We start from the raw sequence: 12,609 nt of genomic DNA, 5'->3' as shown, positions 1-12,609 counted from the left end.
GTCATACCCTATTTTTTAGATTTGGTAAAATCTTTTTGGCTAGCATATTTGCAATATCCAATAGCATCTTATATAGGTATACTGCAATCTCACTTCTAGGAACAAAGAATGTTCACTGCAGTATTATTTGCATCAGTCAAAATACTGAAGCATTTAAATGTACATCAGTTGGGTAAGTAGTTAATTTATCTTATACCTAAATAATGAATACTATGCAGCTGCTAAAAAGGAGTATCTGAAATGATAAAGAATGGCCTATGATGTCATGTTAGGTGAAAAAAGTTATAATCAATATATACTGTAGGACCTCATTAGCATAGAATACAACCAAAACCCACTATGCATGTCAAATATATGATTTACATATTTCTAAATTTGTAAATATCAACAAATATTTACAAAGGATATATTATTTACATATAAAGAGAAAAGTCTGGAAAAACACATATCAAAATAAATAAAATATAAATATATAATATATAAATCACCTCTATGTAATAAGAATTTCAAGGAGCAACTTTATTTTATATACTTTGTTATGTTTGAACATATTAAAACAAGCATATATTACTTTCATAACAAAGTGACTAACAGCAGCAACAAAATAACTTTCTATTTTCTTTAATGTTCATACCTGCAAGGCCTTTTCTTTCTCATTTGTCAGTTCCTGGGAATGTTTATTTGACAATGCAGCTGTGTGTGATGCCCATTCATTCTGCAACTTATCTAATTCTTGGATTTTTTCTGATAATGTCTGTATTAGAGTTCAATTCAAAATATTAATTAAGTCTTATGAATGTTATTACCTTAGAACATGACAATATTTACAAAGGATATTAAAGAAAAGGAATCACAGCTTTCCAAAACATCAAAGCCTCTTCCTACACAGATTTTTTTTTTTAAATTTGAGGAAATCAAGATTAGAATAAAAGAATTTTAGAGCTAACATGGCCCAGAAGGCAAGCTTAACTATCTTTAACATTTTAGTTAAGTCTGGCTCTTCCCCACCCAATCCTCTCCTCTGACATTAAGAAATAAAGCAGCCCAGGACAGAGCAAGTCAATTGCATGGAGTGGTTCACTTACACACAATCAAACTGATGGGCTATGTTGTTCAGGACAATTTCTGCCTGAAGCCATGCCACTTATCAGATACTGGGGTCCTCAATTTTAAAGACTAAGGGCAAAAAGCAGTAGCTCTGACTGAAATGATAATAAGCCTATCAGAATAAGTCATAACACTCTTGTATGGAAGGGAAAAGCTTAGAAGATACGAACTGAAACATCATTTTAGACAGGAGGTGGGAGATGAAAAAAAGAGCAAAGAACTGACATGGGACAGGTACTATATATTATTTAATGAAGACCTGGAAGGTAACAGAAATGTTTGGATGGAATCAACTATCAGAGAAAGGATCAGATTAAGACAATTTACTGGTAAGGGAGAAGTGACAAAAAGAAGGAATTCAAAGATAACATGCTTTAAAAAAAATAATACACAAAAGCCTGGATAGGATTCGAGAAATAATTCAGAGCCAATGTTTAGAGGACTCACAAAGACAAAATGAAATCTGAATTACCTTTTGTGTGAAATTCAGTTGCCTAGTAACATCATCTAGTGATTGCATCAATGATAATTTTTCTTCCTATTTATAAAATAAAATTACACAGTTTACAATTTAATCATCTATAGCCGTGCTACTCAAAGTACAGCATCAGCATCACCCTGAGAGTTTGTTAAAAATGCAGAATTTCCGGTTCCACTTTAGGTCTTCTGCTTCACAATCAGAATGAGCAAGATCTCTAGAGGATTTATGTACCACTATAATTTGAGATGCACTAATCTATAGCTTTGACTAAAACGACTTTCTGAAAACTATAAAGAGGCATCCTAATGTTTTTTTCTTGCTCCATATACCTTATAAAATTATTGAGCATTTTGTAATTCTCAATATACACTTTCATATCTTTTTCCTTATTTGAGACAAGTGTAGATACTTCCATACTTATCTAACAGTTGATGAAACCATAGTAAAAACAGTTTAAGTGACCTGCCCCAGATCACAGAAAATTAATAAAAATGATGGGACCTAGTTTTTCAATTTTTGGCCCAGTTCTATTCTCACTGTATCTTGATTAAATGGGAAAAAAAAAAACCCAATAAGGTAAAAATAAATTCCTTACATATTATAAAAACTTACTAGACATCTTTAAAAGTACTTTATTCTGAAAATAAAAACTAATAGCACTATGCTCTTCATGACTTATCAGAGACTTCTGGTACTTATTTTTAAAAGAGTAACTTGAATTTAAATCTTACCTTGCTACATTTCAAACAGCTGGCTAAAAACTTCTTTATTTCCACATCACTTCCAGGTAAAAGTTTTAATGAGAGGTGTGTAAGATGCTTAAAAGGATTTGTCTCTACCACATTTAAAAAGGCAGGTGAGTTATCCAAAATAGGTGATGGAGAAACTAACTGTAGCAAAAACCTTTGAAAAGAAAGTGTCACAAAATAACAACACTTATGAGATAGTGAAATTCTCCCACTGAATAAGCGCCAGTGAATCACTGATGATTAGAAACACTGGGAAAGGGGGCATACTCGAATCATAGGAGCCAATATAAAAGGACTCCCAATGGTAAAACTGGATAAACTAATAGCAAAATGAAAAAAACTGAGTAAGAAACATAGAAAGGATTTACTATAATACACTGAATATACAAATGTTCATGTGCTCACAATGAAAGACAAAGCAGAAAAATAAAACCAAAAACCCACTGAAAGCACAAAAGTAATTAAAATAACAACTCTTTACTCTAAAAATTGACAATTTAAAAGAATTAAGTGTTTATCTTTTTCTTTCCAGAGTAATCAAACAGCCCAAACTGATGAGGAAAAGTTCTCCTTTATAAAAGAATTATACTTAATAAATATAAAAGGAAGGATAGAATTAGAAATGCATAACTTGGGGCGCCTGGGTGGCTCAGCAGGTTAAAGCCTCTGCCTTCGGCTCAGGTCATGATCCCGGGGTTCTGGGATCGAGCCCTACATGGGACTCTCTGCTTAGCGGGGAGTCTGCTTCCCTCTCTCTCTCTGCCTGCCTCTCTGCCTACTTGTGATCTCTGTCTGTCAAATGAATAAATAAAATCTAAAAAAAAAAAAAAAAAAAATCATCTGTGGCTTTCCTCTAGCTATAATAAAAAAAAAAAAAAAAAAAAAAGAAATGCATAACTTTGTAGTTCCTAAAAAAAAAATAAGTGATTCAAATAACAATCATCAGTTGATGAAACCAAAAGACAAAAGGTTAGTCAACTTTACAATGAAAGGATCAGGCTTTAGTACCACACAAACATGAATATACACATACAAACACAAACTCATTCCTCTTATCCAAGTTCATTATAAAATCATATATTTGATGCTGTTAAATATTTCAGACAGCTGTAATGACTCTGTCAAGACATGAAAATTAGGAGTAAGTATTTTTATTTTAACCATGAGTCCTTAAAATTTATTTAATAGCCCTAAACCCAGTTAAAAATAGGAGTACTTATAACACATACAAAATATCTTGCCATCAATTTGTCTTACAAAGAAGAGTTTGTCTTGAGAGAATTTTAATAACACAGTGCTCTTATGAGACTTACCTTGGAATTTCTTTGGCTTGTTCTTGAGTACACTGCTGAAGGAGATCTATAAATTTCTGTGGGAAAGCTAAGAAGTCTACCAGAAGGCCTTGCTGGAATTTTAAACTATACAGAAGAAAAGAGTTTTAAAAAATTTAAATACTATCTTTAATTATAATTTAAACCCTAAAATATTATTTTCTTATTTACCAAATACCCATTAAAATCAAGAACTAGAGAACTTCTTTTTTATAGAATTTATCCCATGGGAGGGGAAAAGTCAATATATTTAGCTAAAGCTCCAAATTCAAGCTGTTTTAAGCAGAATTCTGATAAGCTATGGAATATTTACTTTCAAAAACATCCTGAATAATTATAGTATAAGCAGTCCAGCGTTCTCAAAATACCAAATGTTCATAATACGTTGCATTTCAAAGACAATAGTACCAATGCATTAATAAAACTTATTTCCTAGATTAAATATAAAAACAGAAAAATAGATTTAGTTACCTCTGAAAATCTTCCTCAGAAATAACAAGGTTATATAGAAAAAATGGATCAGTATCATCAGTCAGACGGATAACTAAATCCTAAAAGAAAGATTTTATTTTTTAATGTTTTCAATAGATAGGCTTTTAGAGAAATTTCTTCCTTCTTAGAAGTGAAATTATCCAATAACAACAATGTATCACCAATATTCTTCAGGTGACTTTGTTTTCTGGTGCAGCTGGGTTTTCATTAGTCTTTAAGAGACTTAAGAATCTTAAACAGGGGTAGATATTCTGCTCCTTGAGAGCCATGTAGGGGTCTATACAAATGCTAGGAGTTGAAGGCTGAGGAATACCATCCTATTAGAGGCTTGGAAAAATTGAGACCTAGTCCTTGCTGCACTATACCATGATAATATTTTACCACTGGCCATATCGTATTCACTTATATTTTCAGTTTCCCACAAGTTAACTGTCTAATACTTCAAAAGTGGCAATGTATCAGCTGAAATGACAAGCAATCGCAATCACGTATCCTAATAAAGGAGAATTTGCCTCTCGGGCAGAGGACAGGGGTATCAAGTAACATGTTGCCAGGGCTTCTTCCTATGGGCCTATTCTCTCCTACTCCAGGTGGCCGGTGACATGGAGCTCCATCTGTTTTCAGTTTCACATGAAGTAAATATCTTTCATAAAGACCACTTTCTACATAAACTTACAGTACGGCAGAACATCACAGCAGCTAAAGCTGACAGAGAAGTACACAGAAATTATGTACTTTAGAGAACACTTACATAACGAAAACAGGCATAGCAACAAGATGATGGAGGCCTAATGAAAAACTAATCAGCACTCAGGTTAAGAATAAGCTTCCAGGGGCGCCTGGGTGGCTCAGTGGGTTAAAGCCTCTGCTTTAACGGCTCAGGTCGTGATCTCGGGGTCCTGGGATCGAGCCCCGCATCGGGCTCTCTGCTCTGCAGGGAACCTGCTTCTTCCTCTCTCTCTCTCTCTGCCTGCCTCTCTGCCTACTTGTGATCTCTGTCTGTCAAATAAAATAAATAAAATCTTTAAAAAAATTAAAAATAAAAAAAAGAATAAGCTTCCACTTTGAAATAAAATCTACTCGTGGCTATGGAGGAACTGCTAGGGTCCTAGAAAAATCTGAACCACTTATGGGTAAAGCTAGAAAATGAAGAGATACAGCAGGCCTAAGGAATAACATGTAAAAAATATAACATACAATCTCTGCTCCAGAAAATTAGCAATCTGGGTATTTGCTCTACCTCAGAATGTCCTGTTCTTTAGGCAGCTTCTACTGCAGTACTTCTTGAAACTCACCCCAAGATGCTATAAAAAACGAAGCTACTACTAATACTATAAGGTCCTTGAATATCATGTTTAGGGAAAGCTATGACACAGAGAAAATAGATGCTGTACTTCTTAGTCATCTTGTCTGTCATCACTGCTAATGACTCATACTTTTGAAGATCATATAGGACTAATGCTCTAAAAGCCTCCCTTCAAAAGATAAAGATTCAAAAATATCTCCTTGCAGCGCTTCCATTCATTCTATCCTCACATGTGCAACATGAAATGCCAATTCTACAGGGTAGCAATATATATTCTAGCAACTTATAAGAGTACTGGGCAAACCTAACCAATTCTCCCAATCCCCAACCCTTCCTGTATGCTCTAGAAACAGGTGGTACGGGGCACCTGGATGCCTCAGTCAGTGGGGCATCTGACTCTTCATTTCAGCTCAGGTCATGATTTCAGAGTCGTGAGATCAAGCCCTGAGTAGGGCACACTCAGCGAGGAGTCTGCTTGAGACTCTCTTTGTGCTCTCTCCCTCTGCCCCTTCCCCCACATGCACACTCCTCCCCAACCAAATAAATAAATAAAATCTTAAAAAAAAAAAGAAGAAGAAGAAATATGTGGTATAGGGGTGCCTGGGTTGGAACCTCTGTCTTCAGCTCAGGTCATGATCCCAGGGCCTGGGATCAAGGCCAGCATCAGGCTCTCTGCTCAGCAGGGAACCTGCTTCCCCACCCCGCCTGCCTCTCTGCCTACTTGTGACCTCTGTCAAATAAATAAATAAAATCTTTAAAAGAAAAAAAAATGTATGATATAATAATCTCTCAGTCATTGTCTTAGTAGATTCTACTATCCCAGATTTGCAAGTTACAAACTGGTCCAAAACTAAAAAGCAAGTTGGTGTAACAAAAGAGCTCACATTCTTAAAGAACAAAATTAATTATAATCCAGAGAAATTACATTTCCCCCCCAAAATGAAAATATTTCAAAAGAAACTAATACCAACCTTTCTGTGAACTGGATTGGAAACTGACTGTAGTTCAATGCTCACTCTAACACTTACTCTCCTGTACGAAAAGATATACCCAATTGTCAGAAACATTCATATAGAAGGAATTAGCACTCATTCGTCCGAGCTGAAATTTTCAGTCTTAAGCTGTAAGATCTTCCACAGGTAGTCCCTAAATTATGAACAGATATTTGGGAAGCATACCAGATTTGAAGTTTAAGTTCTTGTTCTTCCACTAGTAAATAATCAGGTTTTTAACCAGAAATTATATTTTTCTCTCTTGTAAAATGGGATTGTTGTGAGAATCAAATGAGATAGACGATGTGGAATTCCCATTACTTGCCTGGAATATAGCCTACTGCCCAGATCCTGAAATAGCACCTACTGAAAGCCAAACTAACCAATGACTCAATACCAATTTCCTACATTAAAAAAAATTTATCATTTTAAACGATCTAATTGATTTATAAGATTCCATTTGAAAAACTTAAAATGTGAAGCAGTATTGGAATACATGGAATGTTTACAATCCCAGAAGTAAGATAACACATTCCCCTCCCTTATACACACACAAAATCCACCAAATACATCTGCTCAATATAGTCCCTATCCAATACATCCACGTACATCAACAGTGTATTACCCACCTTAACCTAGAGTAACTCTAAACTTCAAAAAAACCATAGCTTTCCACATTCTCTGTTGCATCTCAGAGAATTCAGCATCAGACAGAGGCATATAGATCAAGGTGCTTATAACCATTTATCAAACTGAGCAAAGATGCTTAAATGATCAAGGAAATAAAGGGAGGAACTGGTGAAAAAACATCTCAGCGCAAAACTTCTATATTTTGCTAGAATTAAATAACAATGGCTGTTCCCTGATGTGTAGGAAACAAAAGTAAATAGAATTTGGTCAATTTTAGGCTATTCTTCCAAAGTTGTGTTTAAAAATTTTCCCACATTCTGCTACTTATCCAGTGCAGAAGTAAACGGTATAGACCTAGCAACCAAGTGTTGGAAAAACTTGGTAACAGTTAACCAAAAACAGATTCAATTGTCCAGATTTTTTAATGCTCCAACTTAAAAATAATTTTTTTGGCTTTTTTATGTCATTTTAGTTAAACTTCCTATTGAACAAATGATTGGATGCTAAATCTTAGTATGATGAGGTTACCATATGATAAGGTTACCATAACTTACATTATCTGAAAAAGAACAAGCAGCACTGGCAAATACCACAGATAGGAAGAATTATTTTTAGAACAGAAAATGTTTTCTATTTTTCTATTATCTAGCGCAATATATGTGAAACAGATGAGATTTCTACTCTAATTCTACTTAAACGAAGTATTTTGGGGATGCCTGGGTGGCTCAGTCTGTTAAGTGTCTGCTTTTGGCTCAGGTTCTTTTGTCCTAGGGTCCTGGGATCAAGTGCCGCATCAGGTTTCCTGCTCAGCAGCAGCCGCCTACAGCTCCATTTGCTTGTGTGTGTGCTCTCACTCTCTCTCCTTCTCTGACAAATAAATAAAATCTTTTAAGAAAAAATTAAGTATTCTCAGGGGAAAAAACTTTCAATTTCCTAATCTGTAAGATAAGTGAATTGAGTTGGGTTTGTGAGGACCTTTCCCGATCTATATTGTCATTATGCTTGGTTTTTGTCTTGCAGTTTTTTCTAAAACATCCTGCCACAGGGGATGTGACAGTAGGTAACTTTTTATGGTGACATACACTTTCAAAAGTCCTGTCATACTTGATAAATTTGTTTTAAAAAAATCAAAAAATCATTTAGCAAAGTATTCTTTAGATACTACTGGAAGAATCACATTAATATAATTTAAGAAGGATATTAATGATATCGTTGCATATATTCCAAATGTCTATAATGCATTACTTTCAGGAGAAAAAGGGAGGAGGAAAGGCCCATAGGTTAAACCTCTCCTTCCTGCCCCAAAATATACTGTAGAAAAACCTGAGCTTTCAGAAAATACAGTATCTGAAATCACAATCTTATTTTCTCCATTAAATGGTTGTCAGAGGGACAATATAAAACAAATCAATAAAAACTCATAAAAATGTTATTTCTCAAAATAAATGTCATACTCCAAACAATGCATAAATTCACATAACATCCTCCCTCTCAGTCAGATTTGGCATTATCAGAATTGGATTCTAGCCCACCTCCACCACCTAGAAGCTGTGACCTGAGCCTTTCAATTCAAACAAATAAAAGCTACTCTAAGCCAGGTATAGTATGCTGGATGCTAGGGATACAAACAGAAATAAACATGGTCCGTGTCCTCAAATCAGATTAAATGACTCTATCCAGACTTTGCTTCTGATTGTATTTCTGATTGTATTTTAGCATTTTAGCGCTTCAAGGGAAGGAAGGGAAGGACTGCTAACACTGAGCACCCATACTACCAAATACCTACCCTGTGCTTTACAGATATCTTATTTAACAACAATCTTACTAAGTTAATAGTTATGTCTGTCTTACAAAGGAAAAACCTGAGGTGCACTGTTACAAACTTGGTTAAAGCCAAGTTACAGAACTCAAATTAGAACTCAGACCTTTAACCTACACTGTGCTAATAAATGAATAAGGGCAATTAATTTCAACTTTGGCAACTTTGAAAAAGTCCTTAAAATGAAGGGGTTTAAGACAAACCTTGAAGGTTAAGAAAGAAAAAGCATTTGAGGCAGGGAGAAGAGCAGGATTAAAGGTAGGGTACTGAGAGTATGAGGTACATGCAAGGGATAAGTAGTCTTAGATGACTAGCATATGGGGAACAGAACTTCTAAAAAAAAATTTAAAAAGAGGTTGGTGTCAAACCTTGGGCTTCAAAATCTGCATTACTTCCCTCCAGAGTTCTCTGAGTTATCTTCCACTGAAGTTCCTTCTTATGACTTTAGTGCACTGATGTCACTTCATGCATTAATCACATTTTAATAATAACTACTAAATGTTTAGTGCATGCTTATAATACTTCAGGCACTGTTTTAAACACTTTGTATGTATTAACTCATTTCATCCTCCTAATAATCCTATAAGGCAGGTACTTTATCAATATTAATTTAAAGATGAGGCACAAAGAAAAAAATGATTGTATGATATCAGTCAGTAAGTGACAGAAATGAGATTTAAACCCAGATAATCTGGCTCCAGAGCCTGAACTCTTAACCGGTGCTATTCTACCTCTCCCAACAAGATCTTTTTGTTTCCCCTATTAAGTGTGAGTTCCTTGAGGCCCAGAATGAAAATTGTTTTCGTTGTTGTTGTTGTCATCGGGAGGCAGAGGAGTAAAGAGAAAGGAAGCTAGACCATTTCAGTATGTAGGACAATTCCTGGCACACAGTAGGTATTCATAAATATTTGTTGAGCTGAACCGGCCTTAAATATTTAACTAAAGTCTGGATTACTTTCCTTATGGGTCAGGGGCCAGCATATTTTCTGTAAAGGGCCAGACAGTAAATACTTTAGGCTTTGCAGGCCAAAGGTCTTAGTCACAATTATTCATGTCTGCTCTTACGGCACAAAAGCAGCTTGACAATTCTTAAATGAGAATGGCTGTGTTCTAATAAACCTTTACTTAAAAAAATGGGCAGGGGGCGCCTGGGTGGCTCAGTGGGTTAAGCCGCTGCCTTCAGTTCAGGTCATGATCTCAGGGTCCTGGGATCGAGTCCCGCATCGGGCTCTCTGCTCAGCAGGGAGCCTGCTTCCCTCTCTCTCTCTCTCTCTGGCTGCCTCTCTATCTACTTGTGATCTCTGTCAAATAAATAAATTAAAAAAAAAAAAAATGGGCAGAAGGCACCTGGCCCGTGGGCTCATTTGCTGATCCCTGCTATAGGTGATAGAAATATATCAAAGGTTTCTAAACAAGAGAAGTAAAATGGGAATGCGTTTTAAGAAGTTAACTGTGGGGGCACCTGCGTGGCTCAGTGGGTTAAAGCCTCTACCTTTCGTTCAGGTCATGATCCCAGGGTGCTGGGATCGAGCCCCGCATCGGGCTCTCTGCTTGGCAGGGAGCCTGCTTCCTCTCTCTCTCTCTGCCTGCCTCTCTCCCTACTTGTGATCTCTATTTGTCAAATAAATAAATAAAATCTTAAAAAAAAAAAAAAAAAAAGAAGGTAACTGTGATGACAATATAATGAAATGGAGAAGAATTAGGAGTCCCAGTATTAGAATCAGAAATGATGCTCTCCCCCGTTATTATTCCAAAACAGGGCTGTCCAACAGAGATACAATGGAGGCCACAAATATGAGCCAAATATAGAATTTTAAATTCTCTAGAAACCACATTAAAAAATTTAAAAGGGGGGGCGCCTGGGTGGCTCAGTGGATTAAGCCGCTGCCTTCGGCTCAGGTCATGATCCCAGAGTCCTGGGATCGAGCCCCGCATCGGGTTCTCTGCTCCGCAGGGAGCCTGCTTCCTCCTCTCTCTCTGCCTGCCTCTCTGCCTACTTGTGATCTCTCTCTCTGTCAAATAAATAAATAAAATCTTTAAAAAAAAAAAATTTAAAAGGAACAGGTAAATTAACTGTAATAATTTTTTAAAAATATATCCAATATGTTAAATATAAATATTTCCAAAGTTTGATATACAGAATATATTAACATGTGTTATATTAATAATTTATATCTCACATATATCTTCCATATATCCAAAATAATGTCATCTTTACAGGCAACATAAAAATTAAGATATTTCACATTCTTTTTCATAAGTAAGTCTTCAAAATTCTATGCACATTTTACTCTTACCACACATCAGTTCAGATTAGCTCCATTTCAAAAGTACAGTAACCATATGTGGCTCTCATACTGGACAGCACAAAAGAATGACCAAATCAAATACCCTACAGTATCTCCACCCGCAACTGCTAGTTTTGGTATCTCCTTGCCTGACTTGCGGACTGACGTTAAGACCTAATTCTGAACAATAAGCTAGCTTCACATTACTCAATAAAGCAATGTCTTCATTTCTAACGTCACATTTCCAAACCATTTAGTTTCCATAAACATTTTCAGAATGTTCAGAATTTTCAGAATTTCATCCTCATATCCCGTACGCAGGCACCTTATGTCAGTTTTACAAATGAGGAAACGAGTTTGAGAGAAGAGTCAGCTATTGAGTGGCGTGACAAAATCGAAATCTCCTGGCTTCAAATTAAGCCCCAATAGCACCACCACCTTTGTCAAAGTCGTAATTTTGCGTTTATCTGTGAGACTGGCCTTTATTTCCTCCTCCACTGGACTCCACGGAAACAAGGACTGTTCTTCCTGACCACTATGTCCCCAGTACCCGGCAAGGTGTTTTGCCAGTAAGCAGTATTTGTTAAATGAATGAATGAAATTTACCATTTCCTCTACTGTTTTCAGTCGATTAAACGTTATTTATTTTTAGTAACTAATGTAAAGAAAAGGCACTACGCCATAAAAACTGTTTTAAGCTGAAGCTTAAATTTACTTCCAATATATTCCAAAGAGTGAGAAAAGGGCTGGGAGCCAAGACCAAAGTTCTAGCGCCGGCCTTGCCGTGAATTTATTGTAAGCTCTCGTGTAAATTATTTCACTTCTCCAGACAAAATTAACTTTCTCAAAACGAAAGAGCAGGGCTATAATCTTCTATGATGCCGTTCAGAGTTGGGTTTTTTGTTTTCTTTTTTTTTTTTTTTTGGAAATTAACTTGACGCGGGTGAGCTTTCCATTTCCTCATACTCTCCCTTCTGCGCCCTCCGCAACCAACTTAGGTTCCAAGTGGGACTCTCTCCGCGTCCCGGGACGCCAGCCGCACACCCAGCGGCAAGCCGGTGGCCACTGGCCAGAGCCGCCATCTTCCCCCTCTCCCCGCCCTCCGCCTTGGACCGACCCCAACCGCCACCCGCGGGCACGGGTTAACGCGGAACCTCACCTCTCCTCGCAGTCTTTGCATTTCACCTGCAGTGGGACTAGCTCCTGGAACAGAACCTGGCTCATGTTGGTCCGCTGACCCTGCCAGTAAGCGGAAAAGTCCAGCAGGCCCAGCCCGCGAACTAGCCTACAGGAGTCCGGGTCCTGCTAAAATTTGAGTTTGGCGCTCGGCTTCCGCTGAGGAGGCGGGGAAACAGAAACAGAGGGAAAGCGGGGAAGACTTGGACCTCGTCAGCCACCATCATTTTCTTCCGGT

At 36.8% G+C, this 12,609-nt stretch overlaps 1 protein-coding gene across 2 annotated transcripts in view; it reads right to left on the bottom strand.

The window, feature by feature from the left end:
- The window catches only part of SASS6 (SAS-6 centriolar assembly protein), a 36,962-nt gene extending 24,372 nt beyond the window's left edge, over positions 1-12,590 (bottom strand). Inside the window, exons 1-7 of one of the 2 annotated variants that reach the window (XM_046004819.1) lie at positions 12,355-12,590; positions 6,438-6,498; positions 4,140-4,219; positions 3,651-3,755; positions 2,320-2,491; positions 1,580-1,645; positions 635-754 (exon numbers count right to left, since the gene is read on the bottom strand). In XM_046004819.1, coding sequence (XP_045860775.1) covers positions 635-754; positions 1,580-1,645; positions 2,320-2,491; positions 3,651-3,755; positions 4,140-4,219; positions 6,438-6,498; positions 12,355-12,419 — 669 coding nt within the window. In that variant the 5' untranslated portion in view covers positions 12,420-12,590. The remainder of the gene's footprint in view (positions 1-634; positions 755-1,579; positions 1,646-2,319; positions 2,492-3,650; positions 3,756-4,139; positions 4,220-6,437; positions 6,499-12,354) is intronic. The other variant, XM_046004829.1, reaches the window with a different exon arrangement.
- Positions 12,591-12,609: the final 19 nt, after the last annotated feature.

The sequence above is a fragment of the Meles meles genome, chromosome 1 (assembly GCF_922984935.1).
Source record: "Meles meles chromosome 1, mMelMel3.1 paternal haplotype, whole genome shotgun sequence".
NCBI lineage: Eukaryota > Metazoa > Chordata > Mammalia > Carnivora > Mustelidae > Meles > Meles meles.
Note: the sequence above shows the minus strand (reverse complement) of the source record. Positions and strands in the feature narration are given on the sequence as shown.